The sequence below is a fragment of the Schistocerca gregaria genome, chromosome 7 (assembly GCF_023897955.1).
Source record: "Schistocerca gregaria isolate iqSchGreg1 chromosome 7, iqSchGreg1.2, whole genome shotgun sequence".
Taxonomy (NCBI): domain Eukaryota; kingdom Metazoa; phylum Arthropoda; class Insecta; order Orthoptera; family Acrididae; genus Schistocerca; species Schistocerca gregaria.
The window spans coordinates 468960697-468978439 of NC_064926.1; the positions used below are offsets into that span (position 1 = coordinate 468960697).

Genomic DNA, 17743 nt, shown 5'->3' on the forward strand with positions numbered 1-17743 from the left:
GTGGAATTGACCATTAGATGACCCAAGAGGCGAGGCCGCCATTATAAAAGGAGAAGGAGAAAGAGATTGGCCGGCGGCAGTGGTCATGCGGTTCTAGGCGCTCCAGTAAGGGAACCACACCCTAACAACAAATAACCACCTCATTCCGTAACGTCAAGTCCTCCGTACGTTCTAGGCGCTACAGTCTGGAACCGCGCGACTGCTATGGTCGCAGGTTCGAATCCTGCCTCGGGCATGTATGTGTGTCATGTCCTTAGGTTAGTTAGGTTTAATTAGTTCTAGGGGACTGATGATCTCAGATATTAAGTCCCATAGTGCTCAGAGCCATTTGAACCATTTTTAGAAAGAGATTAGTGTTTACGTCCCGCCCAGTGAGGTCATTAGAGACGGAGCACACGCTCGGATTACGGAAGACAGGGGAAGCTAATCAGCTGTGTTCTTTCAAAAGAACCATCTCGGCATTTCCCTGAAGCGATTTACGGAAATTACGGAAAATCTAAATCTGGATGGCCGGACGTGGGTTTGAACCGACGTGCTAGCGAATGTGAGTCTAGTGTGCTAACCACTGCGCCACCTCGCTCTGTTGTAGAAGGAGGAGGGGAAAATTATGTTGCCATTACAGAAGCAGAATGAGTCGGTCAGGAGATTTCAGATGCGTCAAACATGGACTAGTCAATGGATGTCACTTGAGTAACAGATCTACCAGGGACATTTCAACCCTTATAAAGCGGCCCAAGTTGATTGTTGGTGATGTGATTGTGAAGTGGAAACGCGAGGGAACAACCAGAGCTAAATCAATATCAGGCTGACGCCATATAATGGCGAACAGGGACTGTCGGGCACTACAGAGGGTGGTTGAAAAAAAACTGCATGAAATCAGCGGAAGGAATCACTCTTGAGTTCGAAGGTGCCACCGGCCGTATAACAAGCACAGTGATGATGTGTAGAAAGTTAAAAACAATGGAATACAACGGTCGGGCATCTCGTCATAGTCACATATTTCCGTAGTCAATGCTAAACGACGATTGAGTTGGTGTAAAATGTAACGCCGCTGGACAGTGGATGACTGGAAGCGAGTTACTTAGAGTGAAAATGTTCAAATGTGTGAGCAATCTTATGGGACTTAACTGCTACGGTCATCAGTCCCTAAGCTTACACACTACTTAACCTAAATTATCCGAAGGACAAACACACACATCGATGCCCGAGGGAGAAGTCGAGCCTCCGCCGGGACCAGCCGCACAGTCCATTGCTGCAACGCCTTAGACCGCTCGGCTAATCCTGCGCGGCTGACTTAGAGTGATGAATCACGTAATATCCTATGAGGACCCGTTGTAAGAGGACAGGTTTGGGAAAAGCCTGGAGAACGTTATCTCGTTTAGTGCAAGCACTGACGTACGGAGGATTGGCTCTGAGCACTATGGGACTTAACTGCTGAGGTTATCAGTCCCCTAGAACTTAGAACTACTTAAACCTAACTAACCTAAGGACATCACACACGTCCATGCCCGAGGCAGGATTCGAACCTGCGACCGTAGCGGTCGCGCGGTTCCAGACTGTAGCGCCTAGAACGTACGGAGGAGGTGACGTTACGGAATGAGGTGGTTATTTGTGGTTCGGGTGTGGTTCCCTTACTGTGCTTAAAGAAATGCTAAAAGCGGATGCATATGAACAAATTTTACAGCATGGTATAGTGTGTAGAGTAGAAAAACAGTTCGGAGAAGGCAGTTCGGATAAGGTGACTGATTCTATCACCATGACAATGTATCATGTTATAAAGAAGTATCTGTGAGCAATGGCTTCTGGACCGTAACATTGCTGAAATGGACTGGTTTGCTCACAGTCCTGACCTGTATCCAATGAAACACATTTTCGAGGAGTCGGAACGTTCGCTTCGATTGTTTCGTCTCTTGAGAAAGTATGGGCTGCCATTCCTCCATATACATTCAGACACATCCTGAAAGTGTCGCCAGTAGAATTCAAGCCGTTATAAAAGCGCAGAGTGGACCGCCGCCCCCCCCCCCTCCATGTTAATGTCCACTAATAATTGTCTGGAGATTTTGATAAGATAATGTAGGTACCAGAAGCAAAAACGTTCCACCTGTCGTGGAGCCGTAAAGGAGCTCTTTGCCAGATAATCGCGAATGTTCCACTACCAGTCGCCATTGACTTTAGTATGAAATTTTATCCTAGTTGGTACGAACGTATTTGAAATATGATATTTTCAATTTAAGTCCCCATCTAATTGATGCATGGCTTCTCTTAAAAAGAAATACATTACAAATTCAGCACTAAAATTTACTGTACATTCGTACCTCCTTAAGGAGGTGTTCCCCGTATGGTACTAGAATCTAGCTGCAATATTACTTCCTCGTCTCTGCAGTGAATTACGAATTATTTCTAATATCCCCAGATCTTCTAATAAATCGTGAAAAAACGTATAGTTCTCTGCTGCAGTTCAACTGTATCAATGATACTTTATTTCCTCCTCTACCTAACAGCACTTCACTGAAAAGCTCTGCTTTCTGCCACGACGTTTTGCAGGATTGTTTCCAACAGTTGCTGGAAGACATGCGTTGTCACGGGAGAGTGACTAGCAATTAAACTGGCCAAATATATTCCGACCATAAAATCGCGTACCGGTGAAGACAGTGGCAAAACAATGTGCCCTTACTCAGCGGGACAGCAGCTCAAAACCGCGTCCAGCCATGGTGATTTATGCTTCCTGCCAGTTCCGTAAAACGCTTAAGACGAATGACAACATTGATCCTTCAAAAGAGCATGGCTGACTTTGTACCGTTCTCCAAATTACCATGTCTGCGACGGGATGTTAACACTCTTTGTTCGCTTTTCCTTCTATCACATGATCACACTGACAGAATCACAGGCACATAGACACAGGCAACAGAGCATGCACCATGTCGGCACTAGTACAGTGTATATCCACCTTTCGCAGCAATGCAGTCTGCTATTCTCCCATGGAGACGATCGTAGAGATGCTGGATGTAGTCCTGTGGAACGGCTTGCCATGCCATTTCCACCTGGCGCCTCAGTTGGACCAGCATTCGTGCTGGACGTGCAGACCGCGTGAGACGACGCTTCATCCAGTCCCAAACATGCTCAATGGGGGACAGATCCGGAGATCTTGCTGGCCAGGGTAGTTGACTTACACCTTCTAGAGCACGTTGGGTGGCACGGGATACATGCGGACGTGCATTGTCCTGTTGGAACAGCAAGTTCCCTTGCCGGTCTAGGAATGGTAGAACGATGGGTTCGATGACGGTTTGGATGTACCGTGCACTATTCAGTGTCCCCTCGACGATCACCAGAGGTGTACGGCCAGTGTAGGAGATCGCTCCCCACACCATGATTCCGGGTGTTGGGCCTGTGTGCCTCGGTCGTATGCAGTCCCGATTGTGGCGCTCACCTGCACGGCGCCAAACACGCATACGACCATCATTGGCACCAAGGCAGAAGCGACTCTCATCGCTGAAGACGACACGTCTCCATTCGTCCCTCCATTCACGCCTGTCGCGACACCACTGGAGGCGGGCTGCACGATGTTGGGGCGTGAGCGGAAGACGGCCTAACGGTGTGCGGGACCGTAGCCCAGCTTCATGGAGACGGTTGCGAATGGTCCTCGCCGATACCCCAGGAGCAACAGTGTCCCTAATTTGCTGGGAAGTGGCGGTGCGGTTCCCTACGGCACTGCGTAGGATCCTACGGTCTTGGCGTGCATCCGTGCGTCGCTGCGGTCCGGTCCCAGGTCGACGAGCACGTGCACCTTCCGCCGACCACTGGCGACAACATCGATGTACTGTGGAGACGTCACGCCCCACGTGTTGAGCAATTCGGCGGTACGTCCACCCGGCCTCCCGCATGCCCACTATACGCCCTCGCTCAAAGTCCGTCAACTGCACATACGGTTCACGTCCACGCTGTCGCGGCATGCTACCAGTGTTAAAGACTGCGATGGAGCTCCGTATGCCACGGCAAACTGGCTGACACTGACGGCGGCGGTGCACAAATGCTGCGCAGCTAGCGCCATTCGACGGCCAACACCGCGGTTCCTGGTGTGTCCGCTGTGCCGTGCGTGTGATCATTGCTCGTACAGCCCTCTCGCAGTGTCCGGAGCAAGTATGGTGGGTCTGACACACCGGTGTCAATGTGTTCTTTTTTCCATTTCCAGGAGTGTAGATGGCGTGAAACTGGTACTAGGAGGCCATGAGACCCTGCACTTTGACGTAACTCCTCACAGTGAAGTGATGTGCATGTGCCAGCAGATTACATGGAATCTGCGCAGGACGATATGTCGACTTGGGGACGTGACAGAATGCCAGCAAGAAGCTGTTCTGTTTGGACGTGCCCATGACCACGGTGTCAGTGCAGCAGCTGCTGTATCAACGCTGTCGAACGAGTCTAGAAAGCAAACGAGGGAATGTTACACAGTGTAAGAACAGTGATTGTAAAACGATCCTAACCAGCACGGGTCGGACATGGGTGTCACACCTTTTCGATGGCAATCGGTTTCAAACCCGAGAGCAACTGCTGTTAACAGTGGATGCAAGTACTTTATATCTCGACCAGTTTCCAAGCGGTGTTTGTAAGAGGGGCGTTCAATAAGTAATGCAACACTTTTTTTTTGAAAGCAGGTTGGGTTTATTCAGGATTCCAATAGACCATATTATTACCCATTCTTTTGGCTACAAAACCCTATTTCTCAACATAATCTCCGTTCAATGTGACAGTCCAACGCTACTTCACTGGGAGGGCCTGTATGTTTTAATGGTACTACTCTACTTGTCGGCATCGGAGCCAACGTCTTGCTGCATCAATAATCTCATCATCCACGTACTGCTTCCCGCGGAGTGCGTGCTTCATTGGGCCAAACGGATGGAAGTCTGAAGGTGCGAGATCCGGGCTGTAGGGTGGATGAGGAAGAATAGTGCAATGAGGTTATATGGACGAGAGTGCCAGCACTACCAACAGACACGTCCAGTAGCGCGACGAGGTGTTTCGTGTGCTCCATCGATCTCCTCGAATGAGAGTGTTCACACCTTCCAACACTGCAGGAGTCACAGCTGTGTGCTGACGGCGGGGACGCGGGAGACCGGAAGGTTTACGCGACGTTGTTGCTATGATGACAGACGCCTTCCCGATGACTCACCGTGCTTCTGTTCACTACCAGATCTGCGTAACATTCTGCAAGCGCCTATGAATATCTGCGATACTCTGGTTTTTCACCAAAAGAGATTCAATGAGAGCGCTATTCTTGGAACACATTTCCGTCATAGACGCCATTTTGAAGGCCACCACCAGACGGAACTTCATGAAAGTGTGGGGGCTAAAGCGGGAATATTCCAACATGTCGTACAACAAATTCCACATTTTTTCAACCGAAATTGCGCGAACAATCGTGGCCCAATGAGAAGATTGAAGCATCCCCAACTCTCTTGTGGTTCCCTTTTTAGGTACTCCACGTCGACGTCTGCTCGTAGATACGTATCGTCGGTAGGTTTTCCGGCTTTGCTTCCCGACGTGACAGCGACGACTCTCCGATGAAGTGCAGACCTTCTGTTTTGCTATTATTGCGAGTCTGGTAAATATCGCTTTTATTTAGTAATTTTCCCGGCTAAAACTCTCCCCTTTTATGATTGAGACAGCCCGCGCCACCTTTTGGAGGGAGTGGGGACATCAAAGAGTCACAAAAGTTCATATTAAGCAATCCGTAAAACACGTAAACGTTCACTTCAGTTTGCGTGTTAGTTAATGCCTACGCTTTCCGATCGATGGTGCTCACTTAGTGCTGAATAGCTTTGGTTCCGTAAAACCTTCACTGATTGGTACTAGGTACTTGAAATAAGTACAACACTCTTGTATTTCACTTTCACTCTATATTCAAGGATTAAGATGGTGATGGATGATGGTCTATTTAAAAGGTTCCTAGACTGGAGGAATCCAAATAGTCCGCAAATGCCGATATGCACGCGCTCTACGTCCAGATTCGCAACTAACGGCACACGACACTTTCAAAAGTCCACACGTTAATATCTGAATACCGGTGCCTCTGAATTCACTCGTATCAGCAGATAATTTGAGTTTCTGTCGTCTAAATGTCCGTAAAGTTCCAATCTAGCACTAAAGTCCTAAAATCCCCTTAATACTCCGTTGCTACCAACTGCCAGAGATCGTACACTACATCACTTTTAATCTTCGTAATATTCTAACAGTTTATCGTGAATCTTAACACGATAAAATCCAGTCTAATTATTGTCTCGCTGACTGACACGGATTCTCTGTCCTTTAACGAAACAATCAAGGAAAAAAGGCGGCAATAATGACGATCAGGCCTTTTTATAGGTTTTTCATCACAAGAGTTTAACGTCAGTGCCTTCTCCATGACGGAGCTTCCGTGGCTTTGCTGTACTTAGACGATAAAGTACTTGCTGATATACTATAATTTTGATCTGCAATTACCGAACTCTGATTTTACACTATTTTCCCCTCTAAAAATTCCATTCTTAATTTTAAATTATTCTTTCTATAGCTTTTATCACTGTAAACTGAACCGAGGTGCTACAAGGTGCATTGTCATCCATAAAAATTCCATCGTTGAATCGCTGTAAATGATCTTCAATTAGCCGAACTTAACCATTCCCAATCAATGTTTGGTTCATTTGGACCAGAGGACACAGTCCATTCGATGCAAACACAGCCAACACCATTATGGAGCCACGACCAGCTTGCATAGTCTTGTTGACACGTTGGGTTCATGGCTTCTTGGGGTCTGCGCCATACTTAAACTATACCATCAGATCTTACCAAATGAAATCGGGACTCATCTAACCGGGCCACGGTTTTCCAGTCATCTGGAGTTCAAACGATGTGGTCACGAGCCCAGGTGAGGCGCTGCAGCGATGTCGATGGAGCGTAATCGAGGGATCAGCTCATTCGCAAAATCCTGCAATAGCAACACTTTCGCAATTGTGGAAGGCGACAGAGGCAGCAATGCTCAGTATTTCTGCAGAGGATTTCCAAAGACTTGTTGAGTCCAGGCCACGTCGGGTTGCTGCACAATGCGGGACAAGGAAGGTCCGACTCGAAATTAGAAGGTATTCCAGGATTTTTGTCACCTCACTGTGGTATGCTCTGATACCACTGAACGATGTCCTCGATAGTGCTGCTTTTTTTTCTCCTGCAGTGTATTTATTATCCCTTAAGCCGTCGGCACACGGACCGTGCTGTCGAACGTTAACTTTGAGCGTGCCAAGTTCAACGTGCTGCTGAACGCTCAGGAACGATGCGACTTGTGCATGCGGTACGTGGGCCCCAACGTGGTATACGTGAACGCAACGCACTCCAGCGGCAGTTGAAGGATGGTTCAAATGGCTCTGAGCACTATGGGACTTAACTTCTGAGGTCATCAGTCCCCGAGAACTTAGAACTACTTAAACCTAACTAACCTAAGGACATGACACACATCCATGCCCGAGGCAGGATTCGAACCTGCGACCGTAGCGGTCGCGCGGTTCCACACTGTAGCGCCTACAACCGCTTGGCCACTCCGGCCGGCAGTTGAAGGATGCATCTAGTTCGTAAATCACACCGTTTACTCAACGGGCTCGCCTAAAATTCGCATGTTACCTCTATTAAAACGAACATTTACTCCATCGTCCACGAAAAGGAAAGTACCATGTCCAGTCAGTAAGGGCACAAGCTTATAAAAGTTCCATTCCAAACAGTACATTACAAATTTGGAATACTTCTCCGCATAAGATAAACATTATTTCATCATTTCCACATTTTAGTAAAACCCCAAGATCAGTCTTACTTGATCACTGTTCCTACCCAGTAGCAGAATCTTTGCAACATGTGAATTATCAAGCGTAAAAGAAAAAGGAGCAAAATATCTTTATAGAAGTAGTGCAGTGCAAGCTATTCTGTAGATTATACCAATCAAACAAAGTCACCCCAAAAAAAGGTGAACTTATATTTACATTATATAAAATATTATAGTATATATTTATATTAATCTCATAACATAGTATCAGAAATTAATAAAAACGCGAATGTTAGGAAAAAATAATTCGGTAGTGCCAAGGGGCGAACCACCGCCCCCAACTAAGAAACTCAATACAGGACAGTGACGCTAATTATTACGCTTTTTTTTTTAAATCTCATTTTGTTCTATATTGTTCGTTGAGGACGTCCGATGACACTCGTTCTGGTTGTTCGTTGATCCGTTCATTCAGTTTTTTTTAGTACAGAAGGTAGCAAAACCCTCTGAAATAACACGTTTTTTTCTTTTTTTACTCATTTTGTTCGATATAGTTTGTTGCGTTTGGTCGGGGCGGACGTCGCAAGACATCCGATGAAATTGCTCGTGGGTTCCTTGACTCAGTTTTTTTTTTTTAATTACAGAGAGCACACAGCCCTCTGACCGAACACGTTGAGTTACCGTGCCGGCAACACGCTGAGCTACCGTGCCGGCGCTAAACCAACATCATACCCTTTCCATCTAATCATATTGTATTACTCCTTTCTGAAAACCTTAATCGTAGGTATGTTACTAACTGAAATTTAATTATAACAAATTGTACCAAGAGCAATACGTTCTGGGTGCATCTACAGTGTGTCGCTGCCTTCAAATAGCCTATTCTCATAATACGCAAGTTACAATAATTCTTTTGCCACGAATACGATGTTTATCATTATTTTATTGGAACGAATTACACAATTAACAACGGGTTTTTCAGTGATCCTCAATTTGCTGGTGCTCAGAAACGGCATATATACGTATAGGCTTGAAATGAATGTCAATATGGCACCTCACAACTCTGTGCTGCATTCGGGAGGACGACGGTTCAATCCCGCGTCCGGCTATCCTTATTTAGGTTTTCCGTGATTTCCCTAAATCACTGCAGGCAAATGCCGGGATGGTTCCTCTGAAAGGGCACGGCCGACTTCCTTCCCCATCCTTGCGTACACCGATGAGACCGATGACCACGCTGTCTGGTCTCCTTCCCCAAACAACCAACCAACCAACTCTGTGCTGAAGGGAGACGGCGTCCTTGTGACATAGATAGCGTTGTGCCCTCTCACTGGTCAACGCTCAGACGCACTTTCAGAATATCTGACATGCGAGATATTGCTCTGCACGTTCGGAGAGACTCCCGAGCGTGTTATTCCACGCTATGACGTCAGAAACTCGCTCAATGTTCGGATGCACGGCCCGTGTGCCGACGGCTTTAGGAAACATCCGTGTATGGGAGCCATTGTGGCCCGGTATACATCGGTTGTTAAGGGTGTCGCTAGCAAGCGGGCAGTAGGAAGCGCACTGACCTTGGCTGTCCCTTCGGCCGCCCTGGCTCGAAGAGGCGCTGGACTCGGTGCTGCCCGCGTCCGCCGACGAGAGCGCCAGCCCGGCGCCGAGCGAGTTGCGCATGCGCCGCCGCAGCTTGGGCATGTCGAAGGGCAGGTCAGCGAGGTCCACGGAGGAGGCGTCGCTGCTGCGCGCCGCACCGCCGCCCCCGCCGCCTATGACGTCACCGCCGGCCTCCCCCGCCGTCGCGGCCGGCGCCACGGAAGTCGCCGTCCCGGGAGCCCTGGGGTCGCCCAGCAGCTGCTGCTGTTGCAGCTGCAGCTGGCGCTGCCGCCGCCGCAACTTCGGCATGTCGAACGGTAGCTCCGAGAAGTCGCCGGCCGCCTGCAAAGTAACTGCTCTCACCACTCTGCACAAACTAAAGCTTACAAATTAACCTGCTTTCGAACTTCAAAAGATAGTTAACGGTCCACTTCTATCGCGACAACTCCCGCTTCCACATACTTGTCTGCAGCTCGGTCTATTAATCACCCTGGCACCTTGAAAGGGTACAGTACCGGCCGACATTGAAAATAGGTACAACGTTCTTCGTTATTCTTGTCAGAACAACATATTTTCACGCCCCGTCCTCACAGCCTTAATTCCGTTGTGAGGACGGGGCGTGAGTCGTGCTTGGGTAGTTCAAGCAGTCTGCCTTCGGCAGTGCTACGGCACGGACGTCTGTTTACGTCCCTGCCGGAGTAGTTCGCGCTCGCGCAGTTGTTTACCTCTTCGGAGTACTCGCGCGTTTAGACGACTCGATACAGAATGGCGCATGCATACCGAAAGTCGACTCTCAAGATTAGTTTTTCGAACGTATATGCGAGACCGAAAGCCTACGAAATAGAAAGGTTCCTACGAGACGAAGTTAAACTTGACTACAACGAACTTATCGGAATCCACCTCTCCATAGTGAGCAGTGTCGTTTACGTCAAGCTGATTAACGATGCAGTATGTGACAGAATCATCCGAGATACTAAACATGGACTCAAATTTCGTCACTCTGATGGACATGTTGGAGAAGTAACTATTGATCATGCAGGACTGGGCTTACGAAACATACGCATTTTCGAACTTCCCTTCGAGGTTCCGTCTGACTTGGTCATTGACGCCTTACGCCCGTATGGAAGAGTGCTCAGCCACGTTGAGGAAAAATGGTCCAACTTCACGACTTACCCCGTTCTCAATGGGGTGCGTCAAATCAGAATAGAACTGACACAACATGTACCCTCGTACTTGTTCATCGGCGGATGCAGAGCTATAGTCATCTACGATGGACAACCCAAAACATGCTCAGGATGCGGGAAAGAGGGCCACGTGCGTTCCGAATGTATGCAGCGGAGGATAGTGCAAGTTCCAAATGGCGAACCTGTACCTACGTCCACGTTGACGCCGCTGCCACTAACGTATGCGGACGCATTCCGAACAGATCCCATCCCGAAGAATGACCAGGTACAGAATCCTGACAGTTTACGGCAACCGACTGCAGCAGAGACCGCCTCCAGTGACGAAACGACGCACACTTCTGCCGCTCCGCCGCCGACGACGCCCTTAACCGAGCGGAAAGGATCGGTAGGAGATATGGAAATTGATCCTGCGGTTGTGCCGACAGCTGCTTTCGTCCCTGAGCACCGGGAGTCACTTCCGCACTCGGATACGGAGGCGCACACGCGCAAACAACGGTCGCCGAAGCGCCACAAGAAACGACGGCTAGCGCCGTCGGATACCTGCTTACTGCAGTCCATGTCAGACGATCTTGGGTGTAACGTCGATACAGTGCATCCGGAGGCGCAACGGGAGGTTCTACCCCCCACACAGCAGTACGACGCCAATCACGCTAGACAGGAGTTGAATACAGACACACCGGACGGAAAGCCGACGGAAGGAGACCCTCCACCCACCGCAGCAACGCCACCGCCTTCGGTCAGCCCGACCGGAGAGACGCGACGGGAGCTGGACCACCAGCACAGTAACTGGGCCGACGAATCCGATGCTGACCCACACACTGACGACGCACCCGCAATGGCGAGTGCTGCGACCACCGGATGTTAACCGCGCAGAAGATGCAGATTGACGCACAGACAGCAGGTCACCGGGCAGCAGCACACAAATTAACATAAGCGTTCATGTGCGCTTTACGCACTGAGGAACAGCGGCAGGCATATCGAACAGCCTCTATTAATATTAATACGATCAGAACGCCTGTAAAATTGCAGTTACTACGAGACATGTTGCATGCGTCAGACGTCGACATCGTTCTGCTGCAGGAAGTATGTGTTGAGAGCTTCCCCGACCTCTATGAGTACGATACGTACATTACACCTACTACCGACGGCGGCAGCGGAACAGCGATACTTCTACGTAGTGGCATAGTAGCCGAGGACGTGGTGTACCTGCCGTCAGCGCGGGGACTGGCTCTCACAGTGCTGGGAGTACGGGTCGTTAACATTTACGCACCGTCGGGGTCCGACAGACGGCGCGACCGATCCCGATTTTACGCAGAGGAGATTGCAACACTATTCTTAGGTCGGTATGAAAATGTCTTATTTGGAGGCGACTTCAACTGCGTGCTCGCACCAAAGGATCAACACCCACGTTATACTTCATGCCCGGAGCTGCGACAACTCATACAGGACATGAATCTCATTGATACATGGGAGAAGATACATGGCGACAGACGTGGATACACCTACGTCACGAGTCACTCTGCAAGTCGGCTCGATCGCATTTACGTAACACGTCGTCTCGAACCTGCGATCCTCGATGCGGAATTGTGGCCTGTCGCCTTTTCAGATCACATAGCATATATTTGCACGGTCTCCCTGAGTCGCCAACAAGTTTGGAGGAGTCGCAGTGTTTGGAAACTGAATACAGCACACCTCAGGGAACCTGAGTGCAGACGCATAGTCGAAGATGCTTGGCACGTGTGTGAACGACGCCTCCCGACATATCCGACGACGTTGCAGTGGTGGCTGGAATGCGTTAAGCCTGCATTGCGCCGAGCGTTAATTGCATACGGAAGAGAGCAGATGATGTGGAGGCGACACACGACGGAATTTTATTTCACGATGCTCCGCGAACTTTCTGTACAAGCACCTTCACAGGAGCGTCGAGCCGGTATAAAACGAGCACAGGCCCAAATAATTTCCATAACGCGCCGCCGTCTGGAGGGAGTCGCAATCCGTGCAAGGGCCTTTGAACGAGTCCATGGAGAATCACCGTCGATGTATCACATTATCAGAGAAAAACAACGTAGCCGCAGAACCTTAATACAGACGGTCGTACTGCCAGATGGTCGCCGCATGACAACGCAAAAAGATATTGCCAACGCTTTCGTGGAACACTACGGTCATCTCTATGAAGAAGCGGAACACGATCAGCCAGCCTTTCAGGAGGTCCGTCGAACGCTCTCCGCGTGTCTCGACGAGCCGGCCAACCTGGAGTTAACAGGTGAAATCACAGTTGACGACGTAATGGGAGCGATTGATAAGGGAGCGTCGCACAAGTCGCCGGGGCCCGACGGGTTTCCGTTAGAGTTCTATCGTACATTTAAAGATCTCATGATTCCACGATGGACTGCCATGTACTGCGAATTGATGTCTCCCAACGTGCCTCTTCCACCCGCCTTCGTGGAAGGAATGATCATCCCCATCCACAAACCATCTGGCGGCACAGGGATACAGGCCTACCGGCCACTGACCCTTCTTAATTGCGACTACAAGATCTACGCCAGGATACTTGCAGCACGTTTTAAACGCGTAATACGTCAAGTGATTTCACTCGACCAAACCCAGCTAGGAGGAGACAGTAATATACAAACGGCACTCAGTGACTACCGCGATGTTATCGCACTGGCATCAACATGTCGTCTCCGGGGTGTATTGGTATCGATAGACTTCGATCGCGCATTTGACAGGCTGAGTCATGCTTATCTCACGGACGTTATGACAAAAATGAAGTTTCCGGAAAGTTTTGTCACCGTCGTTATGAGACTACTCCACGGAGCCGCATCCAAAGTGCTCATCAACGGACGCTTGGTGGGGCCCATCACCATCTCACGATCGGTCAGACAAGGGTGCCCGCTGTCAACGATATTGTATGCCATCGCTGTCGAGCCCCTGCTCTGCGGGCTCCGGAATCGACTCCAAGGAATGACGATAAGGCACAACAAGTTTATATGCCGAACATACGCAGATGATCTAGTGTTTTTAGCACGGTCAGGAGACGAAGCAAGAGCCTCCTTGCATTGGATTAATTTGTATTGTATGGCTACGGGAAGTCGCCTGAACATGGCAAAGTCGGGAGCGATGAACATCGGGAGAGGACTCCCGACAGGAAGTGTAGCACCATTACAGCGGATCAACAAGATGAAATGCCTAGGAATTATCTTCACTACAGACGTTCGACGCACGGCGGCACTAAGTTACAGACATCTTCTGCAAACAATTCGTGCGAGTGTCCGAAGTCACAGGTTAAGGGCACTGGATATGATACAACGGGTCACCTTTGGCAACACTTATCTAGCCTCTCGCATCCCCCACCTGGCACAAGTTCTTCCTATGCCGGTGGTGCTGGCCCGCCGAATCCTGGCGGCACTAGGATATTTTGTGAGCACGGGTCTGCTTTTTAAGGTAGGATACGAAACCCTCACCCTTCCTCGTAGTCGTGGAGGTCTTGGACTAGTCCACGTACGCGACCGAGCAGTGGCTATTTATGTAACCACAATGATAAAGATGTGGACACGACACCAGACAAGTCTGACGGGCACCTTGATAGACGTACTCGCTCCACCTTCTCGTTCGGCTCCGGTAGCGGTGGCTCACATCTCACCATCGCTTACCCATATGCGAACCTTTTTTGTGGAACACAGTTACGTACATATGGAACTACCGACTACCAGGACGGCAACGGCACGTGATATATATCACATCTTAACTCGACGACGGCCGAACAATGCCGTAGAGCGCCGCCAACCAACAGTTACGTGGTCAGTGGTATGGCGTACAGTGCACCATCCACACCTTGATACAGGAACGCGCGCACTGTGGTATCAGGTGGTAAATGGGAAATACGTGACTCGTTCCAGGTTGCATACAATTCATATGGCGGACGAGCCACTGTGTCCGCAGTGCAATGTTATAGACACAGAGGAGCATCGCCTGATATGCGGTCCTTCGGCGGACGTATGGTGTTTGGTCAAAAAAATGATCGCCTTCCTCCTTCGGGTGGGGCCGCAAACAGTAGAACCACGCACATTACTTCTCCCAGATAGGACATATTATCCCCGAACAAAGACAAACGCCGTGACTTGGATTCGAGGTTTGACTGTACGTTATCTTTTCCGAGACGGCAGTAAGAATGTGCTTGACTTCTGGGCCTTATTACAGGAACATCACTCACAGCTTATGAGACATCCAAGATATAGAACATATTACGCAAATTTTTTAGGGAGTGCCTTGCTTGATCCCCCACCCAGTTGGGGTGTCCCGGGTAGGAGAATGTAATTATTACCTATAAGTATTAGAACAAGAAAGGACCAGGACAGTGGAGAGGATCCACAAACACACGTGAAGACGTACCCGACACCAACGCGAGGTATGACGGGATTAGCGAGGTACGCGCCTGAAAGAGGAACGTAGACCGTTGTTGTTTTGTCCTGACGGAAGCAGGATTTCTTTTTATTTTTATTTTATTTTTTTTATTCTTTATTTTTTTTATTCTTTATTTTTTTTATTTTTTTTTTCACACTTATGTAAAAAAAAGGTGGACAGTCCACTTATTTACGTTTCCCAAAAAAAATTTATGTTATGAAGTCATCGTCTTCTATATTAAAAAAAAAAAAAAAAAAAAAAAAAAAAAAAAAAAAAAAAAAAGTCGGTAGAGCACTTGCCCGCGAAAGGCAAAGGTCCCGAGTTCGAGTCTCGGTCCGGCACACAGTTTTAATCTGCCAGGAAGTTTCATATCAGCGCACATTCCGCTGTAGAGTGAAAATTTCATTCTACTACTACTACTACTACTACTACTACTTACTTTATTTAAGACGACTGAAATCCAAAAATAACGAAACAGCCTTTCTCTGCCAAACTCACTGGCAACAAAGATTGAGAGTACCAGAACTAGTCTGAGCACTTCTCAGCAGGCGTCAGAACTGTTCAGGGCAAGAAATATGCAATGGCCACTTTCCCCACTCTGAGCAGTTTACCTCACCTTCCCTCATCATCATCATTATTATTATTATCCACTGTTGTTGTGTTGGGAATTATAATTTACCTGACAATATTATTTCAGATACACATAACTGAACCACAAGGGCACATGAAAAATTGAAATATTTCGTAATATATATTGGTAGGTATTTTTCTTGATCGACAGTTAAAGTGCGCCAGAAGGGAGTAATGTGCTAAGGCTAAAGAGAACAACAAATACATAAAACAAAGCAATTCATTAGTGCTTTTCAAGACTGAATTCGTGGATGAGCCATATGTTAACACGGAGGAAGATTTCAGCACGACGACTTCAGCAATTAAAGTCTTCTGAGGTATCGCGATGCTGAAACCTTCCTCTGCGCCGGAGCAGAGCTTTGCTGCCAGCGGTTCGACAACAGCGTGGCTGAGAGAGTGCAAGGCGGGACTCACGTGATGGTGCTGGTGGCCGGTGCGCGACTCTATGGAGATGCCGCTGTCGGAGCCCTGGACCTCGGCCTCGCCCGACGACTGTTGCAGGCCCATCAGGTTGATCAGGTTGCGGTTCTGCGGCGCCCGCTGCCGCTTCGCGAACCGCCCTTCCGCCTGCGTCACTGCGCCGCCGGGCCTGCCAAACACCGCCTTCTACCGTAACTGTTCATACCTGAGGCCACATAAACTGTTAAAACGGAGAAGAGGGATAAAATAGTTGAACGTATGGGGATCCACGTAGGGAATAAATCTGAAATTAAACGTAGGGGGGAGGGAGTTTGGCAGGAACGGTGGGATAACGATGAGACGGGTCGTAGAACACACGAACTGTTGCCCAATATTATGAAGCGATTACGGCTCAAATACTTCAAGCCACCAAGAGGTCTGCTGCACTTCCTTACCGGACGTGGAACCTACCCGGCATACCTATGCCGGTTTGGGAAGCGGGCTACACCAATACAGGGCACCGCGGACCATATGGTGTATGAGTATCCTCTTCCACGATGTAGTGGCACAACTAAGACAACAACTACCAAATCACGACACGTACCACCTGCTCAGGCAAAAGGACCATTTTGAAACCCTAAACAAACTTGCCAATGAAATACCAAGGAAAGTTTTTAAAATTTTTTAAGGAATAATCAATAATATACACTACTAGACGTTAAATTTGCTACACAACGAAGATGACGTGTTACAGACGCGAAATTTAACCGACTGGAAGAAGATGCTGTGATATGCAAATGATTAACTTTTCAGAGCATTCACATAAGGTTGACGCCGGTGGCGACACTTACAACCTGCTGACATGACGAAAGTTTCCAACCGATTTCTCATACACAAACAGCAGTTGACCGGCGTTACCTGGTGAAACGTTGTTGTGATGCCTCGTGTAAAGAGGAGAAATGCGTACCATCACGTTTCCATCTTTGACAAAAGTCGGACTCGTGGAGATAACATCTTGGACCTACTGATAACAAACAGACCCGAACTTTTCGACTCTGTAAGTGCAGAACAGGGTATCAGTGATCATAAGGCCGTTGCAGCATCCCTGAATATGGAAGGTAATAGGAATATAAAAAAAGGGAGGAAGGTTTATCTGTTTGGCATGAGTAATAGAAGGCAGATTTCAGACTACCTAACAGATGAAAACGAAAATTTCTGTTCCGACACTGACAATGTTGAGTGTTTATGGAAAAAGTTTAAGGCAATTGTAAAATGCGTTTTAGACAGGTACGTGCCGAGTAAAACTGTGAGGAACGGGAAAAACCCACCGTGGTTCAACAACAAAGTTAGGAAACTACTGCGAAAGCAAAGAGAGCTTCACTCAAAGTTTAAAAGCAGCCAAAACCGCTCAGACAAACAGAACTTCAGTGAATTCGAAAGTAAAATTCTATGTACCGACTTGACAGAAAATCCTAGTAAGTTCTGGTCTTACGTTAAATCAGTAAGTGGCTCGAAACAGCATATACAGACACTCCGGGATGATGATGGCATTGAAACAGAGGATGACACGTGTAAAGCTGAAATACTCTAACACCTTTTTCCAAAGCTGTTTCACAGAGGAAGACCGCACTGCAGTTCCTTCTCTAAATCCTCGCACAAACGAAAAAATGGCTGACATCGAAATAAGTGTCCAAGGAAGAGAAAAGCAACTGGAATCGCTCAACAGAGGAAAGTCCACTGGACCTGACGGGATACCAATTCG

General features: G+C 48.4%; 1 protein-coding gene across 1 annotated transcript in view; it reads right to left on the bottom strand.

Moving 5' to 3' along the window:
- The window catches only part of LOC126282434 (lateral signaling target protein 2 homolog), a 349280-nt gene that overhangs the window by 65908 nt on the left and 265629 nt on the right, over positions 1-17743 (bottom strand). Inside the window, exons 11-12 of the mRNA XM_049982092.1 lie at positions 15997-16171; positions 9343-9706 (exon numbers count right to left, since the gene is read on the bottom strand). Coding sequence (XP_049838049.1) covers positions 9343-9706; positions 15997-16171 — 539 coding nt within the window. The remainder of the gene's footprint in view (positions 1-9342; positions 9707-15996; positions 16172-17743) is intronic.